Source organism: Bolinopsis microptera, chromosome 11 (genome assembly GCF_026151205.1).
Source record: "Bolinopsis microptera isolate Bmic1 chromosome 11, MBARI_Bmic_1.0, whole genome shotgun sequence".
Classification (NCBI taxonomy): domain Eukaryota; kingdom Metazoa; phylum Ctenophora; class Tentaculata; order Lobata; family Bolinopsidae; genus Bolinopsis; species Bolinopsis microptera.
This window is the reverse complement of record NC_087082.1, coordinates 4,290,030-4,306,553: the sequence shown is the minus strand read 5'-3', so window position 1 is coordinate 4,306,553 and position 16,524 is coordinate 4,290,030. Positions and strand designations below refer to the sequence as shown.

The following is a 16,524-nucleotide window of genomic DNA, read 5'->3' as shown; positions in this document are numbered from 1 at the left end:
GCAATAAGTCTTTTACCATATTTGCTTCCAATAAATGAAAATAAATCACAGACGGATTTAACGGTTGGATAGAAGGCTGAACGGTTAAAATAAGTTTTTATAGTATATTTTTAGGGGTTGGTGTGCACAATAAACTATATGTGTTGATTTTCTTCAATCTCCATCTATGTTAAAATTTCATTCAAACTGTACATCTATATTAATAATCTCAAGATGTGTGTGTGTTCGTTCGTTCGCGTGTAATTTCCGAACGGCTTATTCAAGAAAACGGTAAGAGTTACGGGGCTGGTTTTTCGGTATAGTGCCGACAAAACTCTGACCAAGCCAAATGATTAAGGTTTTTTAAATCGGCCGGTGTTAAGTGGTTTAATTGATCATTTTGTTACCCAAATTGAATACTAAAGTGTCTCAGTACTCTCCCTCTCTCTCACACACTATCTCTCCCTAATTACAGTTCTCCTAATTACAGCTCTGGTATATAATGAAGTAATTTGGCAGTAGAGCCAGGAGCCACAAGATTGCCTATTAAGTATTATTATTGGATACGTGTTGGGCGCTCAGAATTAAATTTACTATAATGCGGCCGGTTTCGACTGGGCGAGTACATGCGGCAACTTGGTCGTTTAGCTCCGGACAGTCTATGCAACGTCTATGCAACGTCCATGCAACAACAAAAGAACCGTCTATGCAACGGTCGCGGTGCAAAGGTTTAAACGATGCAAAAGCAGTTGCTTTTGTTGTTGCATGGACGTTGCATAGACGTTGCATAGACTGTCCGGAGCTAAACGACCAAGTTGCCCAATTACCATATACGTGATACGTTCTCTTGCTCAGGTGGAAGTAAGAAATAATAATGTTTAATGGCATTCTTGCATTCTTAATTTTGTTTAATTCCCTTTAATTTGTCAGTGGAACGTCTAAGCTGACTACTTAATGTCTGTCGGAAAAGAAGGCGAGATTTTTAAAATTACTCGAATTTCTGTCGCTTACTTTGCATTTTTTACTTTTCAACATCAAAGGAACTTTAAATGTTATATGCATTTGTAGTGTATGACATTATAAAGAAAATAAGTTAAATAAAACGCCCTTTTTGTGAGGCACTGGGGAAGGTTTATTTTCGAAACCTATGATCTAAACTAATGACCTAACATCACAATGTATCGGCAATGCGCTGACTAAAGATCAGTGAGTAATGATTCGTTATCTAGACCAAACAGAATTAGATGAGTCCTGTACGGGGTCCCGTACTCATGGGTTTCATATATTATCGGCACCTTGTTCAGATTAAAATTGATAAATGATATCCCGCCCCTTAATTGAAAAATGTCGTCTGAATGGTCGCAAATTCGCTCAGGTTTGTAATACAAGATGAGTCACCTATTCGCCAACAATTTGCAAGCTTTGTAATCGTGGTACTTAACCTTATCATTCTCATGTCCTTAAATCTATCTGGATTATAAAAGTACTAGTGTAACCCGTGCCTACGGCCGGGACTTCACTATCGAAGTTGAAATGCAAAAGTATAAAGTATAAACCCGCCTATTATATTCGAAAACACGCATTACATTGTCGTATGAAAGTATGAACTCTGAACTCTCTCTACAGTCCAAACAGTCCGCAATGAGTCAACATCCCAAATTTAAACTATAAAGTGTGACTTCATATGCGAAATCGGGAAAAAACTAGCTAAATAATGGAAAAATCAAATAAATGGAATGGAAAATGCCCTCGAAAAGTCGAAAAATGTGACCAAAATTGTTGTAGACTAAAAATTTGCGAAATTTGTGACTAAAATTATGGTGACCAAAATTATGGTAACCAAATTTATTGTGAACCAAATTTGTTGGCCCTAAGGTAAACAACTTTCCACCGGCCGATTTAAAAACAAGAATTTCGCCGCAGTTAAACCACGCATGCTCATTTTTTCCGGCCCTACGATGCACTTGTACCATTAATTCTTTTGAGTGAAAAGTGTGACTGGAAAAAAAGTGCAACATATTTAGTATTTACACACTATGTTTTTTATAAATGAGTGGGATTCGTGCATGGTAAAAAATGACGATTTATTTGACCAATGTAGCGCCGCGCATCAACAATAAATGAATCTAGAAAATTGTGGAAAATAACTTTGCGAAGGAGGAACTTCACTGTAATTAATTAACACATGGCTAGCGTCGCGTGCAGCATAACAGATGCTTCCTATACACATAATTATAGGTTAGTGATCTATATTACGAAGGAGCAGACTTTTGTCGTCAACGTAGGACCGTCGGGCCACCTCATTATATATCCAAACCCGATTACTTATTCCCTACGATCTTTTTGCCTTCGGCAAGAGCAGGGAAAAAATTTGCTTATTGAGTTATTGGCTTCGTCAGAGTTTTGTCTAAACTATAGCGAAAAAACCTGTCCCATAACTAAACCGTTTTCTTGATTGAGCCGTTCGGAAATTACACGCGCACAGACAGACAAACAGACAGACACACATTTTGAGATTATTATTATTGATGGTGATTCCGAGGAGTCTCTAAATTTAAAGGAGCCTAAGAATCCAAAAATGTAATATTTTTGTAACACGCACAGGCCACAGGGTTACCACTTTTCTCAATCCAAGTAAAATTTAATCATTGTATTTTAATTCTACTATTATTATGTTTTAAAATTTCAGCACTGGCTTGCAAACAACATCTTTGGACTTGCATTCTCCGTCAACGGAATTGAAATGATTTCTCTCGGAAGGTTTGTTACACCCATTAACTCACTCTTGACCGGGGAACCTCCTGGCGTTTCGTCCTAGTTTTCCTTTCAACATTTATTATTTTTAAAAGAACCGCTTTTCAAATTGTTTTTCCTTTGAGAAAAATTAGACAGCAGCGTTGTGTTTTACCTTGTTAAGAAACTAAATCGATTGGTAAAGGGTGTTCCAAAAAGGCGATTAAGTTATTATTGCTCAGAACTATAGATCAGTTCAAGGAATTAATTTATTCACTACAGTCTACGTAGATTAAGACCTCCGAAGGCCTTGAAGAAATTATCAGACTTCTAGTTCTTTCGAAGAGAGCTGGGTCATATGGATATTTTAAAATGCGTGACATCGATACGCTTCTCTTTAACCTTTGGCCTCTGGCCCACTCAAATTGATTAATATGTTCTTTTTCCGGAAGAAACGAAAGTGCAAACTTTTGAGGAATATGTTAATCGATTTGAGACAGTCTTTTCCGGTTCATGTCCAAAAAGTGCGGGATTTTCCGGTTCATTTATCTATGATAGATTACATTAATAATTAATAATAATCAGTTTTAAGATTAAGAAAACACGACGGGCACTCCTGAAAACATAACTTCTAGAAAAAATATATCAAAAATAAAAATGAATTCAAATGAAGTAAAATGTGATAAATCATAACAAATGTAGCTATATCCTCGCTCTCAATGAGGAGTAGAACTACTAGAGATTGTTATGACAGCCTCAATACACTCGGATCCACTAACACTCTAGAGATCTTACATCAAACGCCTGATCGTCGAAAAAGTCACCAGACTAAATCAGGAAACCTGGTTATTGGTTAACTGATGCGATGGTCCCAGACACACCAAACTGACACTCGGTCACAAACACATCAACATCATCAAAAATCTTAACACTACACTCAGCAACAACAGACAAAATTACAGAACTGCAGTGCACCTCATCACAGGATATTGTGGCTTAAAGTGATGGTTATGATTTAAAAATTCACTTCCGCTAAATGGCTTAATTAACCACGTACACGAAGGAGTAGAGTATGCCAATCAACATCCAGGCACTTTTAAAACTTGAAACTCGTCAGAAATCGAATTACGCCCTCTCAAACATTCAGCTGATACGTCACCGCAAGGTCCCATACCGCGGGGCAGCATTAGAGCAGGCTGTAATCCTTGCAACAGTTTGTTGTTCCTACTTCCTACACAATTGATTTTTAACGTTTCTTGACCCGTTTTTGGTTTGCCCTGCAATTTTTCTAAATTAAAAACAGTTGCTAATTAATTATGTTGATCACTCTTCTTTTATAGCTAAAAGTTTTGTCGATAATGGTGCCTTTCTGACATTATGCCATCATCCTGCGTTGTTGGAGGTTGTAGTCACAAGGTGGGAGACTCCTCACAAAGACCTGGGAGGGAATTTCTAATCCTACATGCCGTACCAAAAAACGGGAAGATGAGGAGGACTGAGGAGTGAGGAGGAGGATGAGGACTGAGGAGGAGGAGGACTAAGGAGGAAGATGAAGAGGAGGACTGAGAAGGAGGGGGAGGAGGAGGAGGACTAAGGAGGGCTGAGGAGGATGGCTGAGGAGGATGACTGAGGAGGAGGAGGAGGAGGAGGAGGAGGAGGAGGAGGAGGAGGAGGAGGAGGAGGAGGAGGAGGAGGAGGAGGAGGAGGAGGAGGAGGAGGAGGAGGAGGAGGAGGAGGAGGAGGAGGAGGAGGAGGAGGAGGAGGAGGAGGAGGAGGAGGAGGAGGAGGAGGAGGAGGAGGAGGAGGAGGAGGAGGAGGAGGAGGAGGAGGAGGAGGAGGAGGAGGAGGAGGAGGAGGAGGAGGAGGAGGAGGAGGAGGAGGAGGAGGAGGAGGAGGAGGAGGAGGAGGAGGAGGAGGAGGAGGAGGAGGAAGCATCTAAATGTTATTTCAATTTTGTTATTTTTTGTCCGTTTTTGTCCGTTTTTGTCCGCTCTATTTTTTGTCCGTTTTGAAAATATAGGGTACCGAACGGACAAAAAACATGAGCTCCCCCCCCATAACAATAGTTAACTCATGCATATCAACCATTATAATGCGGAAATATGCGTGATTAACTCTCATTTTATGGGGCTAAACACTAATAAAACAATGGACCGACCCGCACTCGAGCCTCTGTAGAACTAAACCTTGTCGTGACGTAACAGAGTGATACTCTAAATGGAATTACGAGGATCAGGGAGTAAATCTGGGAGTGTAACTTTGCGTACGTGTTTAAAATGATGTTGTCTACCTATCAAGCATGAATTTAAGTAAAATAATTGCTAAAACCAAATCATAACCATCACTTTAAACAAACACGTCCATACCATTCGCAAATCAAGCAACAGTGCTTGTCCTATGTGCGGCGACGGAGAGGAGACTGTCTCACACTTTCTAGGACAGTGTCCGGCTATTGCCCAAATTAAAGAGGTCAATATGACAATATTTCCAGGACTATTAACTCTCCGTCAATGACATATTCGACAACCAACATATCTGGACACTATTGTCAACTTTGCAAACCGCACCAAACGCTTAATTGTGCCAGAGGAGCTGGACCAGACTGGTGGTACATAGTGACTACTCACTTGTCGTCTTAGTTCACCTTTCTCTTCCACACCCAGCTGCCACTTAAGCGTTCATACACGAAACATCTTACAACACTTACCATCATCCTAAATTACACATTTTGATTCCTCCGGCATCCTCCCATAGGACTGCCATACCCCAGAGGTAGGCAAAGCATCCACATGCTATCCTCTCGTGGGCCACCCAGGCCCAGCCTCTCTTAATAACAAATTTTATGAATAACAAATTTAATCGATGCCATATCAATCTAAGTTATTTCTAATACTTAATATTTTACTGGAGAAGTCTGAACTTGCACAAATTAACTGTGAGATGATTCAACAACAGTTTCATACCATCCAACAACAGCTTCATACGTGTTCAAACGGCGAGAGAACATACAATTTTAATCTAAGAACATCAATAATTCAACATTTAAATAATGAGTGGTTTCTAGATTTATAACTTCTGTGAATTTCTCTATGACATTGAGATCGGGCATTAGCAGTTCAAAATTCAGTATTTTAGAGGACAAATTTACAAACGAATGCGCATAGACGAAGAGTGAAAACTGTGTTTCGAAATCTTTCACCCCACACTAATCCAAGTTCCAACCGCTAGATCTAATTTGTCATTTTATAAAAGTTCAAGGAAGCCTTGAATTTTATTACAAGAGCTGATAATTCTTCTTTTCTCAGCGTGAAGAATGGTTGTATCTTACTCTCCCTCCTTTTCTTCTACGATATCTTCTGGGTAATTATAAATTACGGCTGAAGATATGATTTGATTTAATGATTAGATAATTTAATGTATTTGCAAAAATTCCAAAAGGTAATTGAAAATTATTGGATTAATTTGGCTAGGTGGCCGGGAAATTAAATTAAATTATATATTCATGGGATATCCATTTTGGCCTGGTATGTCGTTCAACTCATTCATCCGTATCCCGGAATAATTTCGTGAGCCCTGTATATTTCCTTTCAGGTTTTCGGGACTGAGGTTATGGTTGAGGTTGCCAAAAACCTGGACGCTCCTATTAAAGGTAAGTCTTTCAAAAGGTTTCCTTAAATTCCTTGCATATTTCCATAGTTTTTATCCGTGATGGAAAATTGATCAACAACTATTATGATATCATGAAACCTTAGCCCTGTGATGTTTCCTGATTTGGAACTAAGGGCTTCAAGAATAAATATAAGTATCTGACGGTATCCGTTTCATTCATTTACGCACAAGTCGTCAGACATTCTTGTCTACCACTCGCCTGCTGATTCCTAAAATAGCAGGAATGTTTATCTCCCCCACTCCTCAGTCGTGTTCCCAATGGACTTCATCGAGAAAGGGATATTCGGTGGAAACTTCGCAATGTTGGGTCTGGGTGATATTGTTCTACCTGGAGTGTTCATAGCCCTTCTTCTGAGATACGACGTCAGGTAAGCTTTAATTACCTATCGGAATTATAGATAAGTACCATTAGAGTCTGACCAAGACAGTTATTTTGCAGCCAGTTTTCGTATGTTTTTGCCGCTGACTTGCAACTAATTGGATTATTCATCCGAGATTAACTTCAAAAGAGAGAAAGGCAGCGAACTTTTAGGAATTTAATGGTTTCTAATAAATAGATTGTTGTCCGATGTAACTGTCCTGACGCAAACGCTTTCTTGAAACGAGCCCTAATTCTGCAAATATTTAGCAACATACCTACGTAAACTATAAGAAATGACGTAACTTGCAAATTAACAACCCAACATTCAAATATAAGATTCAAGTATTACAAAGCGCTGTAACATACTCCAGATCTAATATCGTGTGTTAAAAGTTGCCGTCAATACAGGTATTAGACTAGCAACTGTCATGTACTCCAGTACTGTCTACAGGGCTGGGCTACTAACAACAGTTCCAGTCTACGGACCGCTAGATATAAGCCACCCGTGTAATTAGAATGGCTACTTTGTGTCAATATTGGGGCGGATCTCATCGATTTATAGAAACATCAAATCTGATCGTACATAGAATATTATTCTGAATACGTTAGCGTGTAAAATAAACTCCGGGCGTTGGATTATTAAATACCTAAGAACAGGTTGTTTTAAAAGCTACGTGTCTTAAAACTGATCTGAAAAATCTGGTGGATTCGTGTAGTGTTATTTAGTCTCGTGATTTGATGTTTCTTTCATTAAAATTTCTGATTGTTTTCTGAATAAACTCAGTGAAGACAGATTCTAATGGAAATAAATAGCCGAAAAAGTACACCAAGATAATCGTTTGTCGACATTTTAATCTCGAAAGTTTGTATCAAAATGTCGAAATTCCACCCTGAAACTCGTTGGTTTAGACACGTCGCAAATGGCAATTAAAATGTTTGCTTGATAATTATCGTTATATTTCCCAATAACCCTGACCAGTAACCCCACCCTCCGCAGTAAGGGTGAAAACTCCAACCTGTACTTCTACGCGGGGTTTGCAGCCTACATCCTGGGGCTCGCGATTACCATTGGTATCTTGACGATCTTCAACGCAGCTCAACCTGCCCTGCTCTATCTCGTGCCTACCTGTGTTGGAATCCCCCTCCTTATCAGCCTTATTAAAGGTCAGTTCAGCTATTTTAATTTAACTTGCTGGTCATCAAGGGGGAGGGGGGACATGTTCCCCCCCCCCCCCCTTATCAATAATGTCAGTTCAATATTCACTATTGAACTGACTATTAGTGTGGGTCGGTTGTAATCGTAGCGAGCATATTTAAGCAGCCGGATACCCGATCCATTCCTAAATTTTATCACTATCAAAGTGAAATTGAGTGGAATTTGAATTAAAATATTGTCAAATTGTTATTATTCTAGAGGGTAAAAAAGAGAATGTTGATTACGTAATCAACAGCCACCCCCCCCCCCCCCTCCCGTAATCAACCGTAATCATTTGGAAACCCCCTCTACTCCCCCTCGGCTGATTACGTAATATATAAACGACCCCTTATAAACAAGAAGATATTTGATTCGACGATAGCTACATCATACCTGCAAGCAGGGGTGTAGGAAGCGGGGGGGCCATGCCCCCCCCCCCCCCCCCCCCCCCCCCCATGAAATCTGGACAAGGGGACAAGGGGCCAAAAAGGGCTAAACATTTTTGGGATAAATTTTCAAAGTTTTCTTGAAAACTACTTTTGTTCATGTTTCATGCTACCCTCATCATTCTGAGCCGAAAATATTTTTTTCGGTTTTCGAAGTCCGCACCTGCCACCTACCCTTCGATATACGAATTTGGACTCGAGGGTTCCCCTTTGTGATGCGATCTCGGAAGGCAGGCCTCCCCTTCGTAATACTGATATTTGGCCCACAGATTTGAAGGAAAATACGCGAATTTGGTCCTCCGATTTAAAGGAAAATGCGCAATTTGACGCAGGCGCAGAAAAAAAATCGCGATTTGTCGTGAGGCCAGGATCTGAAAAATCGTGACTTGTCGCGGCAAACGTGAAAAATCGCGATACCGCACATGCTGCAATTTTCTTTTGTCCTTACCCTCGTAATTCAGGCTTTGGTGCGAAGCGCCAAAAAATTTAGGCTGTGGCTCGAAGCGCCAAAAAACATTTAGAATTTGGCCCCCCCATGAAGAAAATCATTCCTACACCTGCACCCCTGCCTGCAAGGCTAAATACTAACTAAATAGTATATATACTATTTAGTAAGTATTTAGCTCTGTCAGTTCTGGAATTTAATGCTGTAGTCTTCTATCGTCCGATAGATATTCTAAAGGCACGGTCAGACATCATAAACTGTTATAGAAATTTTGAAATAGTTTAAATGGTAAACAGCAAACTCCGATACAAGAGTTTATCGATTTACGCAGAAAGTATTGGTGGCCGGACAACTGACGCACACTGTGGACCTTGCTTTACGTTTGGTGGTTATCAAAGCTCACATTTTCAGGCACAAATTTCTTGCAGACCGTTTAACAAAACGGTGGAGAAGTTTCCTTGAAAACTAATTTTAGGATTACTTGTCATACGGCGATAAAAAATGCTCTACTAGGGAGGGGGTTGGCAATGGCATAAAACGGAGAATTACCCAAGGGTTTTTCCATTTTCTCCATAGAAAAAGTCTCCATTTTATGCCATTTAAAAACTTAAAAATGTAAAAAACGTAATTTTTTACAAAATTTTTGACCTTAAAGAGTTATTTAGGACGAAATAATTTAAATACAGTACTCATCTAGAATCTAAATATCATTTCGAACACAAAAAGACAATTTTTGCCCTTTTATCGTATTTCGACTGACCTTTCGAAATTGTAAAATAATTTTTTTCAAATATCATAATTTTGGTACTGAACGTTTTGCCTTTCAAAGCTGAAAACAATCCTGTAAAAATATTTCCGAGATTTTTTGTTGTTTCTTTCCCGATGTTTTCTATCCCGATTTCGAAGTCCCCACATCACCCTCGATATGCGATCTTGACGGTCAGGCCTCCCCTATGCAATACGAGCTCGGAAGCAGGTTTTCCTGGAAACCACTTTTCTGTACAGTTCGTGTTAGCCTGATCATAATAAGCCGAAAATATTTTTTGTTTTTTGAAGTGCCCACCTCACCCGATATACAATATTAAAATCGAGGCTTACCCTTTGTAATGCGATCTCGGACGGCAGGCCTCCCCAGTCCCCAAGCAGTCAGCACCTTCTTAACTACTTACTATAGCCGGCGCGGATATCCGATCCATTTCTATTTTCTAAACTGTATCACTATCAGAGTGAAATTGAGTGAAATTTTAATTGCAAAATAGTCAAATTGATCTTGGCCTCTAGTAGCCTGGTATGTGTCTTTAGTAGCCTGTTATGAGCCTCAATTAGCTTGGTATGAGCTTTGAGTAGTCTGGTATGCGAAAAATGGCATGCCTACTGACATTTAAAATTTATCATGTTTATTGATAGAAAAACACAAATTTATTTAAAAGCATCCTAAATTCTATCAGTGAAATTGGAAACTAAAGACATTTTAGATAGAATCCTACCCCAATTTGGCTAGAGAAAGTGCGACGATAAGTTAATAGCCGTTATTTTAGTACTTGATATTGTCATATCTTTAATTCCACTAACGTATTCCTGAAAGCTTACTTTTTTCAGGTGAGTTTAACTCCTTGATAGCGTACAATGAAGAGACGAAAGAAGAAGAAAAAGCGGACGAGAAGAAAGAAGAATAGTATATCAAGTCCCGAGGACTGTAAAAACGGGCTTCATAAATCATACCTTGATTTCAGAAAATTTCAGTCCTCCTTCACTACCAATAATTTGCAATTAATTAATCGTTTCTAGCCCTGAGTATGATTTGTATAAACGGATAATAAGGGGACATTTTTGACATCAAAATGGGAACCGCTTTTCGCTAAATCAGAAAATCGAATTTTTAACGGGAATTTATTCAGAAATAATGACCTATAAAAATACCTGTGTAAGTGACATCTTTGATTTCAATCACCTCCCCTTATATTCTTAATCAAAGTTATTACTATATTATATGCAAATTTAGTAAAATAAATATTCATGTGGACAAATTTGCTTTTTTTTTCCGATTTCGCAGCTAAATTTAGTTATTTGTCAATTTTATGGGTCACTTTCTCTTATATTTTAAAGATAATGATATTTAGGGCCTGGTATTTTAACGGCGGCACTTAGCTGACTGTTTTATAGTAGTTGTAACGAAGTGTGCTTATTATATAACGTGTTGGTTTATGACGGACAGCAGCGGTGTTTCTTGTAGGATATTTTACTATACAAAATGTGAAGAAAAGGCATGTTAATAGTCACAATCGTTATGTCAGGGATTTGCTGACCAGTTAAGTCTAACAGACTAAAAATGTAATCATTAGTGGGTAGTCTGCAAGGCTCCTTCCACCTTTTAATAGCTTTTAGAAAGCGGTGCTCCAAAATTCGCGCTATTTTAATGACGTTGCTACGAGACAAACTCTATTATTGAGGGTTTTTATACGAGCCCCCTGGTGGTCGTATCTTCTTGCCGATAGGATCAGTAATTCCAGGCCCTGGCACTACAGTGCTGCCATTAAATTAATTCTTTAATCATATTAATCTGCATTCCTGATCAGCTATTCCTGATCAGCTACTCCTGGCATTTAGTGATTTACAGTTCAGGTATTCATGCTGGGTAGTGATCCCTATCCTTGACTCTCAGTTCAGAGTTTCTTCTTCGTGTAGTATTTCGGTGTAGTAATTTTGTTATATTAATAACTGAATGGTAGCCAAGTGCCGACTAGTTGAGAATGTTATACAGAGTTAAGGCTTTTCGGCTCAAGAGAAGGATCCGTTGCCATGGGAACAGTAGCTGTGACGTCACCAAAACAATGCTTATTATGTGCCCTGCAAACAGTCTACTATAGTACTAAGGGTCTACAATCACGAGAGTTTGACATTTGGAAAAATTGAATTGAATCGAGTTGCAGTAATCTAGTTTTTAAAAAGTTTAATCCTTTTACCCACAATTCGATTTTGATCACGATATATTTTAACCGAATGTTAACAACTGTATAGCCCTGGTGGTTTTAAGTTATTTTTAGCACATAATTTCACTGGGACATGTCTAAATTGCAGTCTGTGTTAAGTTTAATAACTTATTTCTCAACTTTTGTTATTATTGTTCAGCAAAATTCTTTTGTCTTTAATTTCTAGAGAATAAAAGAGAATGACAAGAGGCTGAGTCAGATCGAATTCTTTGGCCAGCAGATCCTAGCCGCAAGTGCATCGTTTGACAGATTAGCCGACCTACTCCAAAAGTTATCCCAAATTTTGTCAGGTTGATAACCTTAGTTTTAGACTAGTGCCAAATACCACCATAAACCCAGAACATCTCTCCTTAATTTGGTTCGACATAGGACACAGACTGCCCACCAGAATTCGTGTCAAATACGGCATTTGGGGTAAAATAAAATGTAAGATATTACCAAAATGTCTCCGTAATTTTATTAGTTAATAACCCTAATAACAGTAATAAGTTGCGATCGTCAAGGGTGTCAATTCTTGGTCCATCTAACAGACTCTGGATGTCTGAACACGTTGGAAAGTAGCGAGAGTAAACGTGCACCGGCCCTCCGTCTGAGCATTAAATTTAATAAAACTTAATCATTAACTTAATAAATTAGAGTGGAGCCCTTGTTTCAACACGTTTCTGAGATATGACAGGGGCTTGTTAGTTTTTCCGCTACGATTTGCGGTCATGTCGTTTATCGATTGTTGATTTCAGAAGTTCGAATAATATCTTGAAGTACTCCCAGCCCCTCCCGCATAAACCCACAGGCACAAACAATTTGATTTGCAAAGTTGCAAGGTTAGACTTAGACTCAGATCTGATACACTTACAGAAGCTTAAACTATCTTCTAACCAATTGTCCTTGTCATGCTCATGAGATCATGATTTAATTATACCCAGTATGTACATGTGACCAATTTAACCTGGGTTCTGACGGACGCGACGTCAAATCAGGGGCCACCACCATCGGCGATTCGGCATCAGCCGCCCTACTCACCCCTAGTCTACTACATGGCCATTTTTACATGACCCTGATTTGTTCTTATATTTATAGAATTGGGGACGACTCCTGGTCTTCTGTAAACCAACTGAGTGTTACCGCCAATGGGTTGGGTTGAAATAAATTTGATCATCATCCAGGCTGGGTTTTTTGAACATTCTTAAAGCCTACTGTCATCGTTTCATTAGAAGAGTACTTCCATATTTGGATTATTTTATCGGAATCTAGAATCTAAAAATGTCAATGCAATTTAACTGACAACAATTTAGTAGCTGTAATTGTTAAGATTGAAGTGAGAGAGCTTTTCTTGCAATATGGAGTTTCTGGGATTAAAACAGGAAAATCTGTAAACTACGAATGCAATCTTTTTAACACTATATTTGGAGAAATCCTGAATTAGGTCCATAAATCTATACTTAGCGGAAATAATTGGATTGCTATTGATCTTTCTCCTATTATAGGAGTCCGAATAAAATACTATGTTATGCTAATCTAAGAATAGATTTACTCATTTAGCTGGTCAATAGGGTAATCAAACTTATCATCTATAATGACGAATCACTTATATTCAAAATAAGAAAATGATCGCTAACCATTTCATCGACCGCAATAATTGATTCTCATATTATTATTATTATTAACATATAATTGGAGATAAGTATAACCTTAACTATAATGACAAATAAATATGAATGAAACTATTAGATCTAACAAACTATTGACTAGTGACCCGTCACCACGTCAGCAAACAAATTGATAAATTTCCAAGAAATTATTATCATCGTATTATATTTATATAATGATAAGATTAAGATCATGACCGTAAATTTTTTACAACTGGGCCGGAAAACGTGCCTAGTTTAATTGTTTAAAATTGTACTTTTATCTTTATCTAAATTGCAATTGCTATACAATAGTACAATAGCGAATTTGTCTCTATATACTAAGATTCGTTGCATGCAAGATCAGGACCAAACATTACACATACTCATAGATCCACAAATATTTTTATTTTAACACGAATATCAATTTCTTTTTTTGTACGAGGCGTTCCAATTCTCGAGAATTTTAAAAAGTTTCCGGCTGCTGTGATCAGGTGACCAAAATGTCCGGGCTCTTAACTTCACGCTGGTTTTAGACTTTTCAGGTGCTAGAGTTGGATTTCCATTATAATTTAAGATTTGTCGCAGAATTAACTACAACCTTAATGGTGCCTTGGTCGTTTTGAGTACTACACCAAATAGACGGTGGGATTCGATTTGGTTCAGATTTAAATTCGATTCTTATTAGGACATGCCCGATACGAAGCCTCGGTCGAGTTTGGAAGTAGGTAGCCCCGTTAATTACAAGTTAGTCACGTGATTTACTTACCTCACCTCCCTTCCCAATTTAACTGCAGTTTCACGTCGTGTATTTCTCCCTTTGGTTATCCTAATCCAGTTCTGCACGTTTTCTGTGACACATATTGATTTTCGGGCCTTTTAGTTTTCAATTTGGCTTTGAGTTGAAACTTGATTTCGTTTACGATGCAGTGATGCAAGTAACTTTTGATCTTCCGACCGATCATTGAACCATAAATAAAAGAGTGTTTACGTTTTTAAAGTGGGCAGAAAACTTTAAATTTCGATTTATCTCTTGGTAGAACCTGTTTTAGAGTTGAACATGTAATTTGCCATTCAGCAGTTTAAAGTAATACGTCGGTTTCGTAAATGGCAAGGAATAAGGATGTGGCCCAAAGCCGAGAAAGTTCAAATTACAATTTGTCGAACAAATAAAATTTCCATACCACACCAGCATATTTCCATTTCACGTGAAAATTATCGACAAACTGTCTTACAATCAACCATGCTGGTGAATGGGTGCCGTTGGAATGGCCCGTTGATTCAATCCATCCCTCAACAGTTGTCAGAACAAAAATATGAATCTGAGCCCTTTCCAGAGCTTATCAACTTATTTAGAATAATTTAAATAAAATTGTAGTACATATTCGGGCTATAATTTCTACACATGAGTAAGTAATGAGTATCTTTCTTCATTTTGTTCTTCCAGGGCTTTTCGCGTGAACATTCTTTTTATAGATGTGGTTGCAAATGTGATGGAGCTTTCAAGTAGGCTCAACTATGTAATTGTCGCGTCGGCAAAGCGAATTCTTAGTTTTACGCAACCATGATTTACTGAATAATTTCAAGTCTACGTGACTTGAGAGTTGAGACTACAGTGCATTGTATGAGTATCTTTTCAAGTTTTCACGATATACTCGTACTCGTAGTTGTAGAGCTCTCGAATTACAGTTAAGTAACAAGTACTGTTAATTCAGGCGACCCTGACAGAAATAGGACCGTCCGACGCCCAACTCAGAGTTAATGTCTACTCCCACGTCGCTGCACTTGATCTCTAATCATACTCATTCAGCGGAGCACCTATGCATGAAAGGAGCCCGGAAATCATCTATGTCATGTGCCTTCAATCAGGATCGTTTTAAGATCAGGAGAAGGTTGTAACGTCCCAGTGAAGACGAGAGTGTGAACTGTAATTTGCATCATTGGCGGAGCATGTGTGACGTCACGTGGGGTTAATGAATTAAACGCGTGCGCGCGGCTCATGGAGACGTGGGGCGTCCTTCTGTCTCCGTTTATTTAGTAGTTATTGTATAACCAGTCGATAATTTAGTCTGCCCAGGTGTCCTCTTTTCTAGCCTCTGTGGGCTGCTAAAGTTTTAGCCATAATTTGAGTACTCTGAGTGTATTGAGTGTGACGTGTGTCGCAGATTGCCTGAATTCATGACACCTTTTTTGAGGTGGTTTACAGTAAAACTAGTTTTTTTTAACAGTTTCCAGTCGATCGTGGTCTGATTTATCGACCGAACGTTTCTGCCCAAAATTTTTACGAGAAATATGCCGTTCAGTTTGCCAGCTGTGCCTCAGCGTTTTTCTAACAATGATGTATTACTATTTATACCTGAAGCTAAATGAATGATATGATGTATATTCGTCACTTTCTTCAGGATGCAATTAAAGTTATGCATGATTGCACCTCTTTACTGTCTCGATTAAGTCTATCTAAAGGATTAAGATTGTGCAATATGATATGGATTATAGCAAAGCCCGTGGGCAGACCTGGCCCGCAATACCTCTAGTCTGAAACTTTATAACATGCTCTATTTCGACTGTTTTACACACATAAAAACTAATTATTCATCTTAAGTAGCAAAGTCTGTCAGACTGAAAGTGTAGGTCAAAATCCCGAAAGGCACAAGTCACGACGAATATATTCGTCAATGGATGTAAAGCCTCACTTCTTCACTGAAGTCATTTTTTGATTTATCCACACACATGACACCGGCCGCTTAGCAAAAATCAAAGCAATCAGGAAAGCTGATCTGAACATAGTAATTATACCAAAAGTAATGACAATGTATGAATTTAAGTTAGTTTTTTTACTCTTTTCAGATCACATGATGATTTTAATGGGCGGATAATCTGTATGTGACTGGCACTATTTCTATTTGTTATCCTAGAAGACTTATACATAATTCTACAGTCGAGTTTTAAGAATTTCTCAGAGCTACGAATATTCTTAGTTGTTACCAGCCTTTTAAAACTAATGTACAGGTGTGAGAGACCACGTGTTAACAGTTTGAAATTCATTAACACTTTTTAGGAATTGTTGTACATCACCTACTT

At 38.5% G+C, this 16,524-nt stretch overlaps 2 protein-coding genes across 2 annotated transcripts in view; one reads left to right on the top strand and one right to left on the bottom strand.

Annotated features, from left to right (window-relative positions):
* The window catches only part of LOC134823382 (minor histocompatibility antigen H13-like), a 36,037-nt gene extending 24,075 nt beyond the window's left edge, over positions 1-11,962 (top strand). Inside the window, exons 8-13 of the mRNA XM_063834836.1 lie at positions 2,669-2,739; positions 6,018-6,072; positions 6,304-6,361; positions 6,629-6,749; positions 7,740-7,906; positions 10,428-11,962. Of these exons, the coding sequence (XP_063690906.1) occupies positions 2,669-2,739; positions 6,018-6,072; positions 6,304-6,361; positions 6,629-6,749; positions 7,740-7,906; positions 10,428-10,504 (549 nt within the window). The 3' untranslated portion in view covers positions 10,505-11,962. The remainder of the gene's footprint in view (positions 1-2,668; positions 2,740-6,017; positions 6,073-6,303; positions 6,362-6,628; positions 6,750-7,739; positions 7,907-10,427) is intronic.
* The window catches only part of LOC134823383 (cytochrome c1-like), a 79,043-nt gene that overhangs the window by 46,932 nt on the left and 15,587 nt on the right, over positions 1-16,524 (bottom strand). The gene's annotated exons all lie outside the window — the stretch shown is intronic.